We start from the raw sequence: 25,199 nt of genomic DNA, 5'->3' as shown, positions 1-25,199 counted from the left end.
ATTAGCTGTCCGGAAAGAGCCAAGGAATGACAATTTTCGCGGCAGTGCGGGACTTTTAAACAGCTGTCCGGGATTGCGGATTGTTCAAAGAAAATCGTGACTGTCTCGGGCAAAGCGGTATTGCTGGGCGATTAGATGCCATAACCCAATGTCTGTCGTAGTTAGTGGCACGCAAAGAATAGTTTACACAGAAGGATGAGAGGGAAAGCGCAGTTATTGCTGTTATTGTTACTGAAAGGCCTGGCCGTAAATGAAAAATCGTAAATTATAACAACCAATTGGCTGCGCTCAGTCAACTGCAGAGAGAATGAAAGTAAAAGTGTGGTTGGGTGTTGTGCTCTTACTCTTTGCTTACTAAACATCACTACAGTTTTGTGAGCTCCTCTCTGTGCATACTGTTAAGTGTCTTTTTGTCCAAGTGCTTGTCTTTTGCAGTATGGCAACAGAATAAGTTCATTAAAAAAAAAATATATATATATATATATATATATATATATATATATATATATATATATATATATATATATATATATATATATATATATATATTACAAATTATCTGTTTTGAAGCAATATTTCATATTTGTCAAATTAGAATGTTTTTATGCACTTCCCTTGCAACCTGTGTAAACATCCAGTGTCGTATAAATCATCTTGGTTGCTTTGGCAGATAATAAAAACAAAATGGCAGTTCCGTTTGTTGAAGACTGGGATCTGGTCCAGACTCTTGGAGAGGGGGCATATGGAGAGTGAGTACCTTTTTTGTTTTTTAATTAACCTCTTTACCCCTTTCTGGAAGGTGTATTTTGTCATTTTAATTTCCAGAGGCAGTTGTAACAAAAAAAGTACAGGACTTGCCCACCGGGACACCAGGAAAACTCCCGGTGGGCCCAGATGTCAGTGGGCCCTCTTGCTTCTAACCATTTAGCAGATTTTATGATCATTCCCTATTTATTTAGGGGAAACAAATGCTTACAAATGGAAGAATATATTAAGTAGATATAAAAGACTAGGATAATAAAGAGGTTGAGTGAGGAGAGTAGGAATAATAGTTTGGAAAATGAGTCCATGGTCTAAGGTGGGCTCACAGTCTAATGTTTTCTGTTGGGCCCCTGGCATCCCAGTCCGCCACTGAGTACAGAACAAGGCCCTTTTTTTTCTAACCTTATGTGTTCATGAAATATATAAAAATATTACCCCTAAAAGAATTATCATAGCCCCAATCTCTTTCTATTAACAATTTTAATTCTGCCTCTAAACGGGTTTGATAAAGAAGGAAAACTTCTGTATACTGTAGAAGTTTCCACTGCAAAGACAGCATTTTACTTCAATAATATTGCTGGTTATGGTGTGCCTCATGCTTATGTGTGCATGGCCACTGATATTTGCAAGGTGCCTCCAGCAGTGGCTCAGTCTATACTAGGGATGCACCGAATCCAGGATTCGGTTCAGGATTCGGCCTTTTTCAGCAGGATTCGGCAGAATCCTTCTGCACAGCCGAATCCAAATCCTAATTTGCATATGCAAATTAGGGACAGGATGTGCAAATTAGGATTCCGTTCGGTATTCGGCAGAATCTTTCGCAAAGGATTCGGGGGTTCGGCCGAATCCAAAATAGTGGATTCGGTGCATCCCTAGTCTATACGACTTGTGTCTGATTTGATCATCTTTTTGGTGGATCTGCCTACTAACTACCGTATATACTCGAGTATAAGCCGATCCGAGTATAAGCCGAGGTACCTAATTTTACCTACAAAAACTGGGAAAACTTATTGACTCTAGTATAAGCCTAGACACAACTACAGCCCTGTCTCCCAGCAGCGCACCTTCCGCCAAAGAGACTCCCCCAGCGATCGACCGGACTTCTTTGCAAAGTTGATGGTGACAGAGAATTGTGCAGAGAGTGCTGTGTGTCATAAAACCATCACTGATCTTTCGTATAACCAACAGATGGCGCTGTGTGATATTGCCATCACTGTTAATCCTTTATTCAACCAACAGATGGCGCTGTGTGATATTGCAGTTACTGTTATTCTTTGATATAACCAACAGATGGCGCTGTGTGATATTGCAGTCACTGTTATTCTTTGATACAACCAACAGATGGCGCTGTGTGATATTGCAGTCACTGTTATTCTTTGATACAACCAACAGATGGCGCTGTGTTATATTGCAGTTACTGTTATTCTTTGATACAACCAACAGATGGCGCTGTGTGATATTGCAGTCACTGTTATTCTTTGAAATAACCAACAGAGGGCGCACTGTTATTCTTTCATAAAACCAACAGAGGGCATTGTGGGATATTGCAGTCTCTCCCCAAGTGAACTGTTGGTATAGGAATGATTAAAAGTGACTGCAATATCGGCAACTGCCCGCTGACCCGAGTATAAGCCGAGGTAGACTTTTTCAGCACATTTTGGATGCTGAAAAACTCGGCTTATACTCGAGTATATACGGTACCTAATTATTTTCTATGAAATGTTTTCTTTCAAGCTGCTTTTACATTTTGCAAGCTAGTATGCTTGTTTGCTTGTTCAACAGCCATCACAAAACTGAAAAGGTTGGTAAATGACTGCAGTTACTTTTCTAAGTCTAGAAATACACAAATGAACACTTATAATTTTAACAAATGTTACATCCATGCTTTTATATGGGATCGGCATAAGCACATACCTAACCTTTAGCTTTCATTTGATTCTTGGATATCAGAGTGCAGCTGGCAGTGAACCGGAAAACTGAAGAAGCGGTAGCAGTGAAGATTGTGGACATGACACGTGCAGCTGATTGCCCAGAAAACATCAAAAAGGAGATCTGTATCAATAGGATGCTCAGTCACACAAATATTGTAAGATTTTATGGACATCGAAGGGAAGGCAACATTCAGTACCTCTTTCTGGAGTATTGTCGAGGTGGTGAGCTCTTTGATCGCATAGGTACGGAATTGATTCTGGAAGAAGTAATTTGATCAAGTGATGACTGGCTGTCTGATATATTCTGTATGTATCATTTTTTGCTTTTTGTCATGCACAAGGGTTTACCAACAGAAATCTTTACATGCCATGCTTAAACTTTTTTTTAAAGGTTTTATTTTATTGCCATGCTTGAACTTTTAATGGTCTCACTTTTTACATCACAAATATCTGTAGTGTAGTTCTTATAGTTTTACAATAACTTATGCTGAGGATGTAGCAAAATAACATGTGTTCTTAAAGGGAACTCCGCCTTCCAAACCAAAATTTGATAAAGAGGCCCACATAACATAAAAACCCCTAATATACCAATCACAGATACCTATTGTTTCAAAATGTATGAATAAATACAATTTTCTATGCTGAAATCCACGTGTTAACTTCTCCACAGCTTACAGACAGCATGCAGGAACTACATAACCCACAATGTATTTTACTGTGATGTTCCTTTCCTTATTAAAATCACATGTGCAGGGAATTGAGGGGTTTGGAGGATGCTGGCTGCTGATACACAGTAACAGTAGTCAGCCAGCTCAGCAAAGTAGTGAGGCAGATCAACAGGAGAGCAGGGGACTAGGCTTAGGGAACTGTCAGAAACCATTAAAATCATGAAAAGTTTGCATATTTTTTAATTGATGTATATTGCAAAGTTGCTTGAAATTATGTTTACTTTTCAAACAGCTTAAGTTATGTTTTGTTGCGTTCCCCTTTAATAATTTACATCCTTCCAAAGCAACAGCCTCTACTTCCCTAACAGTCCTTTTAATTAAGATGGCCATACACAGGCCGATATTCGCTGTTGACTCTTCCCTTTCACTAATTTGGTGTACACTGCTCCACAGTCATAAAACGTTTTTTTAAAAGTGTAATGAAGTGTATATATATATGAATTGGCTGAGCTGGTTCATGCACAAGAACATTTGTTATATATATTATTACAGAGCCTGATGTTGGAATGCCTGAGCAAGATGCACAGAAATTTTTTCAGCAACTGATTGCTGGTGTGGTAAGGAACCTTACATTGTTATTAGTTGAAATAATTCTGTGTGCAATCTCTTGCCCAGTACATGATGATGGTGGCGTATGGTTAATTCAATATGTATAGGATTTTTTATGAGGTCCTACTAACAACAATGAGAAGCACCTCAAGAAGGTATTTTTGGAAGGAGATTTTTGCTAGAAACTGATCATGCTATAACACTTGCGGATTTCCAACCATTAACTGCTTGGTTAAGATCCAAATACCTTTTAAACCTTGATTTTAAACATTCAACTTGAATTATGTATTTTAATACTGGTTTACATGTGTAAACCATGTTTCCAAAATTGATTAACATAAGTAAGCAAACAGCAGATATTGGAACAGATATGATGCCCAGATAATTTGGATATATAGTGTACTTTTTTTAAGCAAACACCACAGCACCCAAAGGATAGTGAAATTTAAAATTGCTTTTGCAGAATTGAGTAAAACTGGACGTGTTAATATTCCTTATGCTCTAAACACTATTCGGCACAGTCTATAAAGCTATACTTATGATATTCATAATTTATTTCCAGGAATACCTGCACAGCATTGGAATAACTCACAGAGATATCAAGCCTGAGAACTTGCTTTTAGATGAACGAGGTACAAACCTGCATTTGAACTCTACAACTATATATATCTTTCAATAAGCAATATACAACTGTGTTAAACATTAGTCCATTTAGGGTTTATTGATGACATTTATTCTGCTAACCATATTATTATACATTTTCTGGGGGTTTTCTTGTATTTTGCTCTAGACTGTACAGAACTGTGATACTGTAAGCACTTTCACTTTGCTCTTGATCTTATTTCTCTTGCCTAGATTGGGGGACACAGGCACCATGGGGATGAAGATCCTGTTGCTTGGAGGATGGACACTAAACGGTTAATAAGCTCCTCCTCCTGCACTGGTTCTCATACCCTGCCTACTTCCTTTCCCCTCAGTTTTACTTTAGTGTCCTCAGAAGGAGGACGGATGCTACTGGCTGGGAGCAATGGTGCCGATTTATTCATGTGCCATGCCAGCAGTGGGGCCTGAGTTTACTTTCCCGAGCCCCCACCAGCCGAATAATGTTGTGCCCTGATTGCCTTCCCGCTCTACGGAGGTCTGCAGGCAGAGGCTCCCTCAACACCCTGGGGCTGCTGGTTCCCGCTCCACGGAGGCTGCACCAGCAGCCCAGAACGGGGTACGCACCAAAATAGGGCAGGAAGGCTGGCAACGAAAGGGGTAAGTGTTTATTGTCCCCTTTCACCCCCTTATACTTTCCCTTCATGTGCGCGTTCCCCAGCAGGAGCAGAGTCGGGTAGGATAGTTTTCTTACCCGCTCTGGCGTTAGTGTCTGTTCTCGCGTTGGGTCCGGCCGCCATCTTGGAAGCGTCGGCGGCCATTTTACTTGGGGGCATGCTGCGCGATCGTGTTCCCTCTCTTGGACGCATGCGTCTCTTCCGGCGGACATCTTGGAAGAGGGCGTCGGCGGAGGTGCTCTCTGCGGCGGCCATTTTCTTTGGGGGCATACGGCGCAATAGATTTCCCTGCCCTTACCGACGCGTACGTCACTTCCGGCCGCCATCTTGGGACACGAGCTGGATCAGCGCAACTCGCTCTCTTTATCTCAGCAACCTGAGTAAGTACGTTTCTGTACTTCCCTAGGCAGTCTACTTAGTTGATACTAAGCTATGTCATTTTCACCCATGCAGGTAGCCCTACAGGGACAGCCCAGGTGACACAGGACTTCTCAGTTCCCTGCCTGCTTCCTTTTCTTAAGGAAGGGCAAACTTTCTATAACATGACTGATAGAGTAGAGGAAATGCCTTCTGCTAAGCGACAGCCTAAGTCCCGCACCCCATCTCAAATTGCATTCCTTGCATGCTCGTCATGTAAAACAAAATTTGATATTGCCTCTTCTGACCCAAAGTGTGTAGCTTGTAGTACTGGTAGTATACCTGCTCCTAGCTTACCCAATGCAGCCCTACAATCCGGCTCAGCGATAGCTTCGGCTTCTCAGACGAGCTCGGAATCTGAATTGGTGCGTGCACTTTCCCTCTCACTGGCTGGTCTACAGAATCTAGCCAGGATTCCTGAGACTTTAGACAAAGTTTTGGAACACCTCTCTAGTCAGCCACAAAGGATGAGCGTGCAGGCTACTACTTCTAAGCGGTTTCGTTCCCCGACACCTGAGTCTCCTGAAGAGGAAGAGTCAGGGGAAGAGGGGCAAGTGTTGTCCGGGGAGGAGTCAGACCAGGAGCAGGATACTCCCAGGTCACAAAGGGAGGTAGAATCACTGATACAGCTGGTGTTACAAACATTAAACATTGAAGACACAGCAGCTACAGCTGAGCCTAGCAAAAATATTTTCAAAAGGCAGAAGAAAACTTCATATGTTTTCCCGGCTTATGAGCACTTAGATGACATTGTTAAGGCTCAGTGGAAAGTTCCAGACCGCAAGCTCCAACTGTCTAAACGCTTTTCACAGTCCTATCCATTTCCTCCGGAAAATACAGACCTCTGGTCCTCCCCACCAGTGGTGGATCCTCCAGTGTCACGTCTTTCTAGGAACACAACCATACCTGTCGCTGACGCAGCTTCTTTTAAAGACCCAATAGACAAGCGTCTAGAGGGATTCTGTAAGGCCATTTTCTCAGCAGCAGGAGCGGCGCTTCAACCAATCTTTGCCACAGCGTGGGTGTCAAGAGCAATAGAGATATGGGTTGAGCAGGTAGCACAGCTTATTGGGTCTGAGGACCCGTCTACGGATCTTTTATTGTCACAAATAGCTGATGCAAATTCCTATATCTGCGAAGCAGCATTGGATGCAGCAAAACTCATTGCCGGAGCTTCAGCACAGTCTATTGCAGCCAGACGTTTTCTATGGTTGAAGAACTGGGCTGCAGATCTCACATCAAAAAGATCACTAGTCAGTCTTCCGTTTGTGGGGAAACAACTTTTTGGAGCAGAGCTCGACAAGATTATATCACAAGCGACGGGTGGAAAAAGTACCTTGTTACCACAAAACAGACCCAAGCGCACCACATTTAAGAGAAGACCTTTTCTGCGGCCCTTTCGTCAAGGTCAGGGCCAAAGGCAGAGAACACAAACGGAAAAGCACCAATCTTCCAGCCGTTCCAGATACCCAATCAAACAAGGCCACAACTGGTCTTCAAACAGACAAACCGCCAAATCTTCGCAGGAGAAACCCGCCTCCGCATGAGGAGGTGCCCACCCCCGAGAGTGTCTTCGTAGGCGGACGCCTAAGAAACTTTCGGGAGGTGTGGGAACAAAGGGTCCAAGACCCTTGGGTCCTGAAGGTAGTCTCCCACGGCTATCTCATAGACTTTATACAAATTCCTCCAAGAAGATTCTTTGTGTCACGTCTGCCCTCGAGGGAACCAAAGCGTTCAGCATTTCGAAAAGTTCTCAAAGATCTCACGAGCTCAGGGGTCATACAGCAGGTTCCACCTCTAGACAGGGGCAGAGGTTTTTATTCCAACTTGTTCATCGTGCCCAAAAAGGACGGATCCTACCGTCCTGTGCTGGATCTAAAGGCAGTAAACAAATATGTCAAGCGTCAACATTTCAAGATGGAATCCATTCAATCGGTTCTGCTGTCCCTGGAGAAGGGAGAATTTATGACAGTTATAGATATCAAGGACGCATATCTTCACGTGCCAATACACCCCAACCACTACAGATTCCTTCGTTTCTTCGCTGCAGGAGAACATTGGCAATTTGTGGCGCTTCCATTCGGCCTATCCTCAGCCCCGCGAGTCTTTACAAAGGTCATGGCAGCAGCTCTAGCAGATTTGAGGCTGCAGGGAATAGGAGTCATACCATACTTGGACGACCTACTAGTCAAGACTCCGTCCCACTTTTTAACGACAAACCACTTACAGACCGTGGTAGAAAGATTGACCCAATTAGGTTGGATCATCAATTACAAGAAGTCGATGTTCAATCCAACGCAAAGGACAGAATACCTGGGTCTGATGTTGGACACGTCGCTGGGAAAAGCTTTTCTCCCACCTGCCAAGATATCCATCTTTCGCACAAGATTAATGATCATTCAGAAGGAGAGATATGTACCACTCAGGGTAGCTATGAGAGCACTGGGGACAATGGTAGCAGCTATTCCAGCTGTACCGTATGCCCAGTTACACACCAGACCATTGCAGAGACTAATTCTATTACATCAAAGAAAGATGTGTTCAGAGCTAGACCGCAGGATACTAATAACAGTTCCGGTTCAAGCGTCAATGAAGTGGTGGCTTCAACCATCAACATTGCAATCAGGCAAGCTGTTCCCCAATCATACATGGACAGTAGTAACAACAGATGCCAGCTTACAGGGGTGGGGAGGAGTACTGGAACAACACACCGTACAGGGCAGATGGAGCCCAGCGGAAGGGTCTCTCCCAATCAACATCCTAGAGCTCAGGGCAATATGGCTCTCCTTGTCACACTGGACCCACAATCTCAAGGGTCGACCAGTGCGAATTCAGTCGGACAACATGACGGCAGTGGCCTACATAAACCATCAGGGAGGCACAAGAAGCCAGGCGGCGCTGGCCGAAGCACAAAGGATACTTCTTTGGGCAGAAGAGAATGTGCCAGCCATCTCCGCAGTACACATTCCAGGAGTAGACAACTGGATAGCAGACTTCCTCAGTCGGGAGACAGTAGATCAGGGCGAGTGGAGTCTGCATCCGGAAGTGTTCCAAGAGATAGTAAGAAGGTGGGGTATACCAGAAGTGGACCTAATGGCGTCAAGATACAACAACAAGCTGCCAAGCTTTATGGCAAGAAGCAAGGATCCTCTAGCAGTAGCAGTGGACGCGCTAGTAGCACCTTGGCCGTTTCACAGGGTATACGTGTTCCCACCTCTCGCTCTAATTCCAAGAGTCATCAGACGAATAAAGGAAGAGAGAGTAGAGGCGATACTGGTGGCTCCATTCTGGCCCCGCAGACCTTGGTTCGCAGAGATCATGCGGCTAGCAGCGGACACTCCATTTCGGTTTCCAGTCAGGGACGATCTGTTAACACAGGGTCCTATCGTTCACCCGAATTCTCCACGGCTGGATTTAACGGCGTGGCTCTTGAGGCCTTGATACTCTCCAGGTCAGGAGTTCCACAGGAGGCCTTACCTACCTTATTGAAGGCCAGAAAGCCTGTATCTGCACGGATTTACCATAGGATATGGAAGACCTTCATCTCATGGTGCGAGACTAACTCCAAAGACCCACAGATCCTAAACGAAGCAAACGTACTGTGTTTTCTGCAGGAGGGACTGGATAAGGGTCTAGCCATCAGTTCCTTGAAGGTCCAAGTATCTGCACTATCTATTTTCTTCCAACACCAGTTGGCGTTGCGGCCTAACATTAAGACTTTCATGCAGGGGGCTCTTCGACAGGCACCACCATACCGTCACCCGATACCTCCATGGGATCTTAACTTAGTACTCTCAGCAATGCAAGAACAGCCTTTTGAGCCTATTATGGACATTCCCTTACTTATTCTGACTATTAAGACAGTATTTTTATTAGCCATCACGTCGGCTAGAAGAGTGTCAGAGTTGGCAGCATTATCGTGTAAGGTGCCGTTTACAATTTTCCATAAGGACAAGGTAATTCTAAGGCCGACACCGGATTTCTTGCCTAAGGTGGTGTCCGAGTTTCATCTAAACCAGGACATCGTAGTGCCTTCCTTCTGTCCTCATCCCAAGACACAGATGGAGAAAAAGCTGCACAAGTTAGACGTGGTCCGTACGCTAAGTATTTATGTATCCGTTACCAAAAGTATAAGAAGAACTGACAGTCTTTTCATCATTCCGGAGGGACCAAGAAAGGGCCTCCGGGCATCGAAGGCAACGATTTCCAGATGGATCAGGTCGGCCATCTCAAAGGCTTATGTAGCAAGGGATAGGCCTCCACCCTTCGGAATTCGAGCTCACTCGACCAGGTCGATGAGTACTTCCTGGGCAGTACGCCACCAGGCTTCCGCTGAACAGGTTTGTAGAGCTGCAGTGTGGTCTTCGGTACACACTTTTTCCAGGTTCTACAAGATACACACTTTCTCCTCAGCTGAGGCAAGCTTTGGGAGAAAGGTGCTACAGACAGTTGTAAGCTGAGCACTGGGGTGCAAAGTCCCGCCCTCATGGGTAGCTTTGGGACGTCCCCATGGTGCCTGTGTCCCCCAATCTAGGCAAGAGAAAAATAGATTTTTGTACTTACCGTTAAATCCTTTTCTCTTGTCCTACATTGGGGGACACAGGCCTTCCCTCCCTGATTAGGTTAAAAATTTAAATTCTTCTAGCACACTGTATAGGTGTGAATGTATATAGTTCAAGGGGGTGTGAGTTCCTCTTCTGTTTGCACGTGGTGATAGTAGGGTTGTCCTTCCTTCTTCGGCCCGAAAACTGAGGGGAAAGGAAGTAGGCAGGGTATGAGAACCAGTGCAGGAGGAGGAGCTTATTAACCGTTTAGTGTCCATCCTCCAAGCAACAGGATCTTCATCCCCATGGTGCCTGTGTCCCCCAATGTAGGACAAGAGAAAAGGATTTAACGGTAAGTACAAAAATCTATTTTTATTGTTTTTTCAGAGCAGTTGTTTGAAAAGGTAGTTAATCAAAATACATCACTCCCATTACAACACCCTGTATAATCAGCCTGAGCCATAGACAAATAAACATTTAGATCAACTTTATAAGAGCTTCTGAAGTAAATACAATGTTTTTGCCACTGCAGGGTAAGATTACATTATATTTAAATGCATACCAAAAATTGTATGCATTGCAGCTAATGGCCCAATATTATGTGGAACTTTTTTTTTTATATTTTTATTTTAACTTAATTTTAATATTTCTATCTTTTTTTTTCTTCTAATTTTAAAAAGATCAGCTGAAAATCTCTGACTTTGGTTTAGCAACGGTATTCAGACACAATGGCAAAGAAAGACTTTTAAGCAAGATGTGTGGAACCCTTCCCTATGTTGCACCAGAACTGATTAAATCCAGGGCCTTTCATGCCGACCCAGTGGATGTGTGGTCATGTGGAATTGTGCTGACTGCCATGTTAGCAGGAGGTACAAAGATCCATAAAATTTGTTCACTGATACCCAAAATATTGGTGATCTCTGATTGCATGATAATGATATCTTCACTCTTGAAATTTTTTTTTTTCTTCTCCCCAATGCCTATGTAATTGTGTGGACAGTTATGACAAGGCATCTGTATGTTCCAGATTCCAAATATTTAGTCAAATGTTTGAAGTTTTTGAGCAGACGTAAAAAAAATCCAGAAATATTTAGAAACGCAATACTTATGACCTTGATAAGACTAAGGATATTTGAAATTTGCAAACGGGACCAGTTTTTGTTCATTGCAGAGAACATATTTTTAAAGTAAACCTTAAAAAATAAAAGTGAATGTAAAATTAATGAGTTTTATTCTAAGAACTTTTGCATTGTACATTCATTTTTTTTTTTTTTACATTCCAATATATTAAGATACGTGTTCTGCTAACATGAATGAATTTTGTTCCAACAGCACCACCTGCTGGTCCGTGTCTGATCAGTCTGACCACCAAGTAGTCAAGGAAGTTGTCAGGAAAGAAAGGGGGCTGCTCTGATGTTCTTCTGCTTGGGAAAGATTCAAGAAAGATTTCAATTTTTTTTTTTCTAAGCAGAAGAACATCAGAGCAGCCTCTTCCTTTCTCCTGACAACTTCCTTCACTACTTGGTGGTCAGATTGGTTGGAAAATGACTAGCTGGTGACGCTGTTGCATTCATTCATGTTAACAGTACATGTATCCTTTAATATCTTGGAATTAAAAATAAATAAATAATGAATGTATATTGCAAAACTACAGTACAGAATAACACTCGCATCAATTTTACATTCACTTTTTTTAGGTTTACTTTTCTTTTAAGGAAATAGCAGCCAACCTTTTTTTGTGATCTTTAAATGTGACTTGCCCTTGCTTTATTGCTTGCTTGAGATGAAAAAAAGCAAAACCGCTCAATTTTCGACTGCAACTATTTTTTGGCTGTGGACATCAATAGGGCTTGTACTGAAACATACTTTTTTTGTCTTTTGTTTTTTTTTTTTTTGTAACTTATTTTTTATTGATTTTCAGAAAAAAAAAAAATAAAATAGAAATAAAATACAGACATATCCAATCGGGTTAGTGACCCACATTTGCATAAGATTGCACAATACTAGCCATAGTGTTTTACACATAAACAAGTCTGTCACAAAAACAAAACAAAACAATCATACAAAGGAAAGCAACAAGAGTCTGAAAAAACAAAAAAAAAAAAAAAAAAATAAGGAATGAGTCCCACAAAGTGATACTGAACACACATGAGAAAGGTGAGATAAGTGGCCCACCCCTGCAACTTCTAAGTTTTAGGCCGAATCACTCTCCACTCTGTTAGTTGTGATATAGAAAACCCAGTTACCCCAGATTTTATCATGTAGTGGTAGTGTATTACTTATTCGAGCAGTCATTTCCTCAAATCTCCTATTGTTTTCAAGCCTGAATGTAACCTCTGTAAGTGATGGGATGTCCGAAGACTTCCATTTGGAAGTGATTGCCAAACGCGCTGCCGTCGCTACCTGGTTAACCCATTTTTGGGCAGCATTCTGGAGTCCAGTAATAGGGAGGGCTAACAGCATATGAGGCATCTCTATAGTCAAAGAGGTTCTAAAGACCGCTGCTATTAAATCAACAATTGCCTTCCAAAAGCAAGTCAGTTTCGGGCAATCCCATAGAATGTGAGATAATGTACCCCTATGCTGGCAACCTCTCCAGCAGAGAGGGCTGCTTTGCGGGAAAATTTTTGAAAGCCGATCCGGGGTGAGGTACCACTTCATCATGGATTTATACACACTTTCTTTCTGTAGGGTACATACAGTCATTCTACGAGCATTTTCCCACATTTTTCCCCATTGAAATTGGGTAAGTTCCTTCCCCCAAGCATTTTCCCAATATTGCATATAGGCATGTTTAGGGAATGGCTCAACCGGTAAGGCATTTAATAGGCTATATAGTTGCGATATAAGGCCTTTACATGGAAAGCTGCTGCCTAGAAGTCTCTCAAATGGAGATAACAGTATCTGGGATTGCTGTCCATATAAAGTCGTGATATAATGCATAACCTGAAGATATTCCAACCTTTTACCAGTACTCCAGTTACATTTCTGTGCAATTTCGTCATATGTATACAGCCGTTGTCGCAATGGGTTGATAAAATCATGGATCCTATGGAAAGCATTAGCTGCCCAGTCTAGGTGGTATGCTTTCCCCTGGCCCGGCTTGAATTCTGGATTACCAGAGAGCAATATCAAGGCTGATGGGTATTTACTAATTTGATATTTTCTCTGACACAGCTTCCATATTGAGAGGGTAAATTTCATAGGCTTTGGGGCTGAAACTGAGAGTTGGACTTTGGGATGATTTATCAATATCAAAGTACTGATATGGTATGGGAATAACCAAGTAGCTTCTAAACGTGCCCACCTAGTTGGCGCTTGGGGCTGTAGCCAAGCTAAAGTTTGGCGCAGGTGAGAAGCCACGTAATATCGTCCTATGTCTGGAACAGCGAGGCCTCCCTGACTCCTCCCTGCTAAGAGGACTGAGCGTGGTATCCTAGATTTAGTAGCGCCCCATATGTACTTGAAAATCAGCTTCTGAATATGGCCTAACTGAGCTTGGGAAATTTGGACTGGAATGGTCTCAAATAAATATAATAGTTTCGGGAGTATGGACATTTTAACCGCCGCTATACGACCAAACCACGACGTACCGTAGGACCCCCATTCCTGCATATCTTTCGATATGCGAGCTACTAAAGGAACAAAATTTGCTCGATATAACTGATGATAATGTGGGGTTAATTTGACACCAAGGTAGTTTACGTGAGATGTCTGCCATTTATAATGGAAATTTTCCTGTAGTGTCCTCTTTGCAGATCCTCCAATGTGAAACATAAGAGCTTCCGATTTAGCCCAGTTAATTTTATAGCCTGCCACCTGACTGTAAGTTTGTAATACCTGGTGAAGGTTGGGTAAGGAAACAGAAGGATTGCTGAGTGTAAGCAGGACGTCATCCGCAAAAAGCGAAACTTTATAAGCTTCATCCCCTACTAGTATTCCAGAAATATCCGGGTGTTCCCTTATTTTGGCAGCCAATGGCTCTATACTGAGAGCGTATAGCAAAGGGGAGAGCGGGCAGCCCTGTCTGGTACCGTTCCTAATAGGAATAGGAGTGCCAGCATCCCCATTCAACTTTAGATAGGCCGATGGGGTTGTATATAGCGAGCTAATAGCTTGGAAAAAAGGGTCCCTGGAATCCCAATGACTGGAGCAATTGGGTCATATAGGTCCAATCCAGCCTATCGAAGGCTTTCTCCGCGTCCAAACTCAAAACTACAGCTGGAGTGCCTCGGGATTGAATAACATCAATAAGATCTATCGCCCTGCGGGTGTTATCCCCCGCTTGTCGTCCCACAACAAAGCCCACTTGGTCCGAGTGAATCAATTTTGGCAAAAGTGGAGCTAATCTCTGGGCAAGCAATTTAGTGAAAATTTTCAAATCACAGTTTAAGAGTGCTATGGGTCTATAATTCCCGCAGAGCGATAGGTCTTTACCTTCCTTGGGAAGGACTGTTATATATGATGAAAGCATAGTGTTAGGTATTTGTTCCTTCCCCTGTAAAAAGATGTTAAACAAATCAGCCAGAATGGGAGCAAGGGTAGCTTGAAAAGTTTTATAATATATATTAGTGAACCCATCAGGTCCCGGAGATTTGTGGAGAGGAAGAGCTTTCAGAACTTCAAGAACTTCCTCCCTTGTAATGTCCCTGTTTAAATTCTCTAAGTCCTCACTAGTCAGAGTGGGTAAATGACACCCATCTAAAAATTGGGCTAGATGTTGTGATTTGGTGCTAGCCGAATGAGCTGAAGTCGGGAATAGGTTATATAATGCGGAGTAATAGGAGTGGAAGGCTTGCGAAATTTGAGTCGGGTTGTGGAGTGCCTCCCCACTGTTAGCCCGAATTGTCAAAATTTGAGATTGCCGAGAGCGTCGCTTTAATTGGTTAGCTAATAAGGTATGAGCTTTGTTCCCCATTTGGTAATATTTCCGTTTAGACCAAATCAGAGTTTTCTCTGCTGCCTGCATGGCAACACGTTTTAAAGAGGAACGTAAACGTCTGATTTCACTGACCTTTGCAGGGTCTGGGTGTCGTAGATTCTGAGATACTAACTGGGACAATTTGGATTCTAAGTCATGAGTCTCCTGCTGTTGATTACGTTTCTTGGCTGTGGAGATTGAGATAATATGGCCTCTAAGTACGGCTTTGTGGGCTTCCCATATCAAGGCTAAAGAGCTAATAGATCCCTTATTCTGAGTAAAATATTCGGTCAAGTGGTTCCCTATGATTTCTCTAGTGTTGGGGTCGTTGAGGAGTGTTTCATTCAATCTCCAATGAGACTGCTTTGGAATCACTGGGGGGAGTGAAATAAACAGAGTAATAGGGGCGTGATCCGACCAAGAGATGGCTTGAATAGAGGTGTTAATATGATACTTCAGGCAATGTTGTGAAACAAAAAAATAGTCTAGTCTCATTGAAGTCTGATGAGGGGAGGAGTAAAAGGTGAATCTACGGTCCCTAGGGTTATTGATACGCCAAGGGTCAAAGAGGGCATGAAATCTAAGAACAGCTCGAAACTGCTTGGCTTTCTGTGGAACCTGGGACGAGCGAGACGGATAGGAATCCCTATCCAACTTTTCTGAAAAAACCAAATTAAAGTCCCCCCCAATTATCAAGATAGTGGAAGGGTATTTGTCTGCCAGGGATAATATTTTGCGTATCGTGCGGAGTTGTTTGTTGTTAGGGACATAGACATTGATCAGAGTTATCGGAGTGCCAACGTAAGAGCCCTGCAAAAGCAAATAATGACCAGAAGGATCCGCTACTTGTTTTGTTATAGTCAGAGGACAATCTTTGTGAATCAGAGTTAGAACGCCTGCTTTTTTGTGAGGGCCAGATGCCTGATAGGTCCTAGAGTAATGCGAGGAGTTGAGCGTATTATTGTCAGACGCTTTAAAGTGCGTTTCCTGAAGGAACGCCACATCTGCCTTAAATCTCCGTACTTCCCGGAGCGCCAATGTTCTTTTCCTGGGACTATTAAGTCCCTTTACATTTAGGGAAAATAACCGGACCATGCTAAGGGTGTGAGATGAATGCTCTGCTAATGGGCTCGTACGTTGGCAAAAGGAAACCTTGCATAGTGATATCAATAAACAAGTAAACAATGCCCAACTCAAACCACCCAACTAGACTTTCAGCTAACAGCTGCAGGCCGAGATAGGGACCACCCCTGCCCCTGTGGACAGCCACCAATGTTCCCAAAAAAGATGGCCTGAGTAAGTGTAAAAAACAATTCTCCAAAAGCATAAATATACCAACCAAGTAACAAATATTGCCTATAAATTAGCATTGTCAATCCCCCGGGAGAGCCGCGGGAACAGCCCAAATAGGCCTGTCGACCTGGGCTAATGGAGTGGGTCAATAAAAAAAGAGAAAAAAAGAGCTCAGAAAAAATAAAATCAAAAATAACAGTCAACAATATAAAACCCAAAATTTGTACAGACATTTGTGTTACCTGAACCTGGTAACCGGGACACTATGGGTAAGTCTCATCCAGATACCAGTGTCGGGGATAGCGTCGTAGGCAATAAAAACACCCGTAGAGGAGACCGCCCCTCCACAGTCAAGGCATATCAAACTCAAAAAAAAAAAACTGTAGATCAGGTCCCGAACATCTTCAGAACAACCCACAAAATCAGAGAGTCCGTGCCTGCGGAAACTCTCAGGTAGGAGAGCCCAAACTTGGCGGGGGAGTAGATAGTGGACGGGTCTTGGAAGCGCGAGATATTTCCCATTCCGGAGCCATCCTAGACGGTCGTGCTTCACCGGCGTCCTCGGAAGCCGGCAAAGTCGGCAGGCCAAGAGTAGTCAAAAACTTGTTGCTTTTCCGTAAGTCGGAGAGTATGTGCTGCTGTCCTTTAACAGAAACAATTAGTTTGAAGGGAAACCCCCATCTATAAGGAACATCATGTGCTCGCAGATGTTGAGTAAGAGGTCTAAAGTCTCTCCTTTTCGCCAACGTAATTGTCTTTTGTTTTAATCACCAAAAATCTGTGCTTTTTTTTATACCTCTTCAGTTAAACAGAGAAATAGAAGCTACTTTGTTTACTTTGCAAGGTAGATATTTTACCAATGCACAGACAAGCAGAATTCCATTATGTAGGGGATTATATGTGCATTGGTAATCCTATTTTCTCTTCATGTCACTGATATCACCAAATAAGCAGTTGGGGCCTCTAACTCTATTAGATTGTTTTTAGGGTAAGGGAAGTGGTACATGGGACATTTTGTTGCCCGCATTAAATCTAGCCCACTGTGGATGTTAAAATGTCCCTTGATTTCCCACCTAAAAATAGAATTGAGAAAAGGAAGAAAAAAGTATGTCATTGCACCTTCCCACTATTTTAACCTGAGATCCCACTATTGTAGGAATAAAACTTAACTTTTACTTATGACCAGCTAAAATTAATATGAATCAATAATGTGTGCATTAAAAACAAGGTTAGGCAAGGAAGCTGATTAGACACGGAGTCAGCAGCTATTAGACGGTATTTTAAAGTTGAGAGTATGGTATGGGTTTTAACCACAGTAATAAATGTACCCAACAGTAAGTGCTGGTGAAACTCCGTATACGAGCGGAATGGGTGGTATTTATGGTTATATTGGCACCTAGATAATGGACCTAGCGTGGTAGGTGTTCAGCCAGAATGCCACAACAAGCACCCTTCATTTGAGATGCCTATAATAAGATATATACGCAAATGACCATGGTTGTCATTGGCGACAGTTCAAGTAAAGTTACAGCGAGGAGGGATTGTCATCTGCTTCCTCCCACACTGCCCTTCACATCAATATCACCCCCTGTATCGTGGCCAGAGAAAGGTATCCGAGTGATAAGAGGAGGAACAGACCTTCCGGTATCGGGTGCATTCCCCGCTTCCTCCTGCACCACCCTTCCTTTGAAGTTAGCCCATAGAAACTGGACACAAGTAGCCAGCCGGCAGAGTACAATTAAGCTAATGTCAGCGTATCGCAGCACCCTGAACCAACCCTTCCGCCCATTCACCAGTCCCAGCCAATTTCCCATCTAGCAGTTAAAAAAATAAGAAGCTCCTTTCATAGTAATTTTAGCTGTTCATAAGTAAAAGTTAAGTTTTATTCCTACAATAGTGGGATCTCAGGTTAAAATTGTGGGAAGGTGCAATGACATGGGACATACTTTTTTCTTCCTTTTCTCAATTCTATATATCATGTGACCCTGCACACCACTAATTTGTATGTAAATTTCTATCAATGGATGGTACTACCTACTACCATTCTGACCTAATATAAAAATAGCATGGCACAAAGTTTGCCCAAAGTTTCCTTGCATTAAAACTACAGGCAGCTTCGGAAAGCGGAAGCACTGCATATGTTTTACCTCTGGAGATTTGTATGTTAGCCTGTGCAAAGAAAACAAGGGATGTTTTGTTGTTTGCCATAGCAAAGAATAATGGTGGGCAACAAAATGTTCTTTCTTAAATTTCATTGCGCATCTGTTCTTGATGTGATAGGCTTTATTTTTGATAAGTTAAAGGGGTTGTTCACCTTTGAGAACTTTTTAGTATGATGTAGATGGTGATATACTGAGATAATTTGCAATTTGTTTTAATTTTTTATTATTGAAGGTTTTTGAGTTATTTAGTTTTTTATTCAGCAGCTCTTCAATTTGCATTTTAAGCAGTCTGGTAACTAGGACCCAAATTACCCTAGCAACCATGCATTGATTTGAATAAGAGACTGGAAATCTGAATAGAAGGATCAGTAACAAAAAAGTAGCAATAACAATATATCTGTAGCCTTACAGAGCATTTGTTTTTTTTAGAAGGGGACAGCGATGCCCATTTGAAAGCTGCAAAGAATCAGAAAAAAAAGACAAATCACTAAAAAACTATAAAAAAAATAAATATTAAAAACCAATTGAAGTTGCTTAGAATTGGTTGTTCTATAACATAATAAAAGTTACTTTAAAGGTGAACTACCCATTTAATGACTGAAATTGTTGGAGAAGCCATAACACTTAAATATATATATTTTGTTTTGCTGCAATCAATTTTAAGTATTTATGGGTATATCTACTTATTTTACTAGTTACAGGGAAAAAGTTTAATGAAATGGTTACCATGAAATACACTCCTCTATGAATGGGAAACAGTTGTAATGTTTGCTATATTAACTACTTCTTTCAAGTACAGTTCCTTTTAAATCTTTCAGAGTTACCATGGGATCAACCAAACGAAGTATGCCAGGAGTATTGTGATTGGAAGGAAAAAAATCATTATCTCACTCCATGGAAAAAAATTAGTGCTACCCCTCTTGGTAAGTGACGCTTTGCCTTATTTAATAGAAAATAACCGTTTTATATTGGGCTTGTATATTTTAGAACATCCATTGTTACCATAAAGTACAATGTAGTATATGTGCTGGTTGGTAACTATTTGTCTGTAAAAACTGATCTATTGAGTTCTACAAATATTGCAAAGCTCTGCAAGATTCATGTCTATGCAAATCTGTGGAATTTTACTGCTTTAAATTTTACAATTCTGGCAAAAAGTCAGGAACAGGTTAATAATTTCAGGAATACCATTTTACCCTTTGATAAATAAGGTTTTCAATATAGATGAATGTACTTTTTATATTATGGGGATGCCCTAAAGCTACTAGTTACAGAGATGAGAAGTATTTGATTAAAATGTTATAGTTGCATACTATTCCCTTAGGGACAATTTTAGTTTTCATTTTTTGTCCATTGTATGACCATGACCAATGTCTATACTTTCTCTAGCATTGCTGGGTAAAATGTTAACAGAAAATCCACAAAGCAGAATCACTATTCCAGACATAAAGAAGGACCGTTGGTTTACAGAAATAATCAAAAAAGGTTTGTTTTGGTAAATCTATAAATGGACAGTTTTGTGCACTTTTTGCATTCAAGTTTCATCTCCTTCATACTTCTAACATAGTTTGTTCAAATTAACTTGTGATTTCACATCAGACCATGAAGCAAAAATACTTAATGCTTTTTTATAAACAATTGTGTCTTTCCCGAAAAGGACTTAAGAGAAGCCGCGTTATCTCCGGAGGCTCTTCAGATTCTTCAGTGCTTTGCAAGCAGATTCGATCAGATATAGATATTTCACACTTCTCTCACAGGTTAGCTTCCTTATTAAGAAACATAAAGTATATATGATTGGTACATGATTGGTGATACTTGAGACAGCAAGCCTAAAAATGTATGAAACTATTTTAAAATGATACTGAATGTTTTAAAGGGATGCCTTCAACACACACTCCTTATTGTACCATTTAACATTTTACACAAACTTTAATAACATGCTCTTATTTTCTGTCACATTATATGTACATATTTCACATACAGTATTTTGTAATTTGATGCATCCATTTTCCTTGCCTAAGCTTATATCTTCCACTCCCTATTATATATAGAACAAAGTAGCTCTATGTTAGGGAAAGTTGTTTCGTTGGCATTGATTATAGTCATTCTGAATGTGTATAGATGAAATAGCTGAGACTAAGCATAGTATTTGATGAGTTACTCAATGTAAAAAAAGAGACTGACCATTTAGAAATATAAAAAGAGAAATAATATGCAGAAGGACTGGTGATCCTAGGTTAGTAAATGTTTAGCTTTGTTTGCATGCACTTAGTGGCTTTCCTCTTTTAACATTTAATACATTGTTATTGTTCTTGTATTTAGCGAAGAGAAAACTGCACTTTCAAGTACGCAACCAGAGCCACGGACTGCATTGGCAACATGGGACAGCAATAGTTCTGACATAAACAATTTAGTTCAAGGAAAAGGCATCAGTTTCTCTCAGCCTGCCTGTCCTGACAACATGCTGCTGAACAGCCAGTTGATTGGTACTCCAGGCTCCTCTCAGGTATGGGTCCTTAGTGTACAAATGAGGTTCAGCCACTTGTTCTTCCTCTTAGTTTAGCACAAATTAAGAAAAATATTAGAACAACGTATATGTTTTATCTAGCAAATGTTACTGGTTTTGGAAATTTTCTATTGTGATTTTAGTACCTAAGTAAATGTAATGCAATTTTTTTATGAGGCTAAACCCAATTGAAGGGCAGAAGCTAAGGATGGCAGTTTCAGAGATATTGAAAACTTGATATTGCCAGGAATCCACATAGTTTCCACCCATTTACTTCAGAATATGCTCACCTTCTCTTACTATGAATAAGAACACCACTTGTGCCATAGTCCTTTTAGGACTCCTAGCTTTACTGCTTTACGTAATGATGTACATACATTGACTGTATGGCTTTTAGGGTTTAGGCCTCCTTTGGGGTAGTGCATTAAGGCAGGGCTGCTTACTCATCTACAGAGTTATATAAATATAAAAAAGTTTACATTTTTCAACCAACCTAGTCTAATTTTTTTTTTTCAATTGTATAGAATGTTTGGCAGCGTTTGGTCAAAAGGATGACCAGGTTCTTTACAAAAGTGAATGCCGAAAGTTCTTATAGCAATTTGATGGACACTTGTGAAAAGATGGGATATGTTTTAAAGAAGTCTTGTGCTAACGAGGTAAGTACCCTCTTCATTCAGTTAAGCTATGACATCGGAATAGATCCTTTAAAAACCCAGTAAATTTGAAAATGCTCATACAATAGATATAGAGATAATTTATTAAAAAGAAAAAGAAAAAAATCATATCAATCCGTTGCCTCTCTACAGCTTTATTTGTAGCAAACAGCACAAAATATGCTAATGCTAATATGCTAACTTTTTTGTGACAAAAAGTCACGAGATTTCCCTCTCCACCCCTAATTAGCATATGCAAATTTTGTTTGGCCAGGCAGAAGGATTCGGCTGAATCCTGGCCAAATCCCGAACTGAACCCTGGATGCGGTGCATCCCTAGAATAAGGAAAAGGGAACTTGACTTGTACTCAAGTCAAGAATTGTCTTGTAGAATCTTGTGCTGAAGGTGAGTTTGTATTTTATCTAACTGGCATTTCTGTAGCAACAGCTTAGTCGCAGCCTCTGTGGATCTGCTGCAGAAATAGTCATTGCATAAAAGGTCAGTACACCCCTTTTCAACATGTGTACAAGAAATAGGGTTTGTTCTGAGCATACTATGTTTTTATTATTTTTTTAGCTAAACCCGAAAGTTGCTACTTCGTATTTGGTCCTTGCAAGGTAGATTATTTGATTCCAGTGCACAGATTATCTAGCTGCATAGTAAAATAATTCTTATCTGTACACTGTTTAATTTACTTATCTACCTTGCAAGGTCCAGAGCTTTGTTTAGCTCAAGAAATAATACATATTTTGGACTAATTAATTATTGATTAATTGCGCTATCATCTGCTGGTGAGTCTGGTCCTATATGGTGTTGCCTGTAAGTCATTTTTTGTTAAATATTATAGTTCCATTGCATCTCCATTTATTAATTAGGGACTCCCTGGCTCAGATCTTTTCATTACTTTCACATTATTTAGTTGATTTTCACAAACTTTTCACAAAAAAACAGCACACACTTACTAGGTGAATAAGTTTGTATGGAAGAATACTCAAGAATTTCTGTATTCAAGCTTTTGCTCAGATTTCAAATATGACCATTCATATGTAGCTATGGAATTCAGCCATATCTTTAGTGCAGGATTTTTTTTGTTTTTTTTAGTGAACCCTAGTGTTTACAATTTATATTGTCTGTTGCTCCCTATGCTTAGGTTACTGACGGAGCATGTGATAACTTGCTGTGAATTGGCAGAAAAGATTAGTTGCTACTTTAATCATATTCAGAGGCACTGCTGAATATTTTTAAAATATGTAGCCTAATTGGTTGTTGAGCTTAGTTCAATAAACATAACAAAGCCTTTAAAGCTTTAATATTTTTTTGGTGCTGGAACATTTGGTTTATTGATTACCAAGGCAATTGCATGAGTGCATCTGATTAACTACTTTGTGTCTAAAACAGGTGACCCTATCAACTACTGACAGAAGAAATAATAAATTAATATTTAAGGTGAACCTTGTGGAAATGGAAGACCGGATTCTGTTAGATTTTAGACTTTCTAAGGTATATTGAATGCTTTGAGTCTTCTGTCGTGTTTAAATTGCAAAACATCTATGTCGTTAATTGTCAACTCTTTGTCTGCCCGTTTCTCTTGTTTATAAATTGTGTTCTGAAAGATTTAGGGGCAGATTTATCAAAGTGTAAATTTAGAACTCACCACAGAAAAACTCTTTATTCATTCCTATGGGATTTTTAGAAAGTATTTAGTAATGGAGTTTTTCTTTGCCGAGTTCTGAATTCACACTTTGATAAATCTGCCTAAGTGTTAGTGTATAGTTAAAATATTAATACACAGTAAAAAAAAAATTCAGTCTTGGGGATATCGGTGGTAGAATGCATTGTGTTGCAATTGTTGTGGGTTTTTTTTTTTTAATGTCCATGTAGTAATACCGTTGGTTACTTTAGCAGAGGTGGTTCCATGACTTCACTGAAGGTAAATGTTTACTATATCCCTTGCCAACTCTTAAATCTCCATAAAAAGTAACCCCCCGGTGTCACTTCAATTGCTACTGGCTAGTTTTCTTTGAAAGATCCCTTTTCTACACTTAAATGACAAGGAAAGGTAGAACAGATATTGGTTGTTAAAGTACTCTTAACCGGGGAAATGCCCCATACTCCATACTTACCCCCCCGGCGCAGATTCTACCAGCAAAGTTCCACGCGTCCGTCTTCCGGCTCCTCTGTAAGCTGGCTGAGAGATCAGTATTTCTGCGTATGCGCAGTTGGAGCAGTTTGCTTGTTTGCGACAACTGCGCATGTGTCGAATTACACGGAAATTGCCTCTCTCTTACTGAGGAGCCGGAAGATGGACACGTGGAACTTCGCTGAAAGAATCTGCACCGAGGGGTAAGTATGGAGTATGGGGTATCTCCCTGGGGGGTAGTTAGCCTGGGGGGAGGAGGGAGGGCTACCTGGGGTAGGGTTTTTTTTCCCCACAGGTTGATTTTTCCTTTAAGATTTTTGGTCATAAGTAGGATGGTATGCAGAAAGTAGCACTAGAATATATGAATATATATATTTAAAAACCATGCATAGGTTTTGTTTCATGCATTATGTGTTGCCACCATCCATGCTCCAGTGTATCCCAAGCACTGCCCTGGTGTGGGCACATATGCTGTACAGCCTTTTTTTTTTTTTTTTTTTTTGATATTTGTGTACTATACATATACCCAGTTTTAAGCAACACAAGGAATTCCTGTGAGCACTGAAGAAGATCTGCACCTTCATTGATTTGACATTTGTTTCTGTTTTAATCATTCCTGTAAATCCTTTATTTTCTTGTTCTGTTTCCTTTTCAAGGGTGATGGGCTGGAGTTCAAAAGGCATTTTCTGAAGATCAAAAAGAAGATGGATGCTGTTGTTGCAGTCCAAAAAGTTCTGTCTGCCACTTGATCTGTAATTTAAGGTTACATCGGAATATGTTGTTTGGACCATTACCCTCCTCCACACATTGCTATTTAATATTTTGCTCGTCCGTCATTTTTTTTGTTCTCCAACCAAGGATGGCACTTGTACACAATAACTTTTCAGCTTGTGGATTAGAGGCATTGGTGATTATAAATGATACGAAGATCAGGCTATGCTTGAACTTTTCTCAAAAATGAGGAAATGACTTAGAGTTGTAGTTGGTCCTCAGCACAGTGTACTACTCACTGATTTCTCCCTTTTGTGAGTTTACTTATTTGTTCGTTTTTCCGGTTCCTTTTAAGGGTACTCAGTGGACCAATTAATCACAAGTCTTGTTATCACTAACTGTTGGTTTTGTTTACATTGGCAGTTTTTGTCCACTTCAGGGATGCAGCTATTTCATGTACTTACCCAATTAAGTTACTGTATCTTTATGCACAAGGACCATGGCCATTACACAATTTCAATTTAGATAGAATTAGTCTTTTTAAGTATGTTGTAAGGGCTGTATGCCTATTATTCTGTGCACTTCATAATAAAATCGTAACTTAA

The 25,199-nt window shown here is 40.8% G+C and overlaps 1 protein-coding gene across 1 annotated transcript; it reads left to right on the top strand.

Annotated features, from left to right (window-relative positions):
• Positions 1-25,199, top strand: chek1.S (checkpoint kinase 1 S homeolog). The gene is made up of 13 exons (NM_001088570.1): positions 1-117; positions 671-749; positions 2,713-2,936; positions 3,914-3,978; positions 4,533-4,602; positions 10,889-11,077; positions 19,403-19,507; positions 19,974-20,069; positions 20,242-20,341; positions 20,907-21,090; positions 21,615-21,746; positions 23,142-23,243; positions 24,540-25,199. The coding sequence occupies exons 2-13, from the start codon at positions 685-687 to the stop codon at positions 24,630-24,632; spliced, it is 1,425 nt and encodes a 474-aa protein (NP_001082039.1). The 5' UTR covers positions 1-117; positions 671-684; the 3' UTR covers positions 24,633-25,199.

This window comes from Xenopus laevis, chromosome 7S (genome assembly GCF_017654675.1).
Source record: "Xenopus laevis strain J_2021 chromosome 7S, Xenopus_laevis_v10.1, whole genome shotgun sequence".
NCBI classification, from domain to species: Eukaryota; Metazoa; Chordata; class Amphibia; order Anura; family Pipidae; genus Xenopus; species Xenopus laevis.
This window is presented reverse-complemented; position numbering and strand designations above follow the sequence as displayed.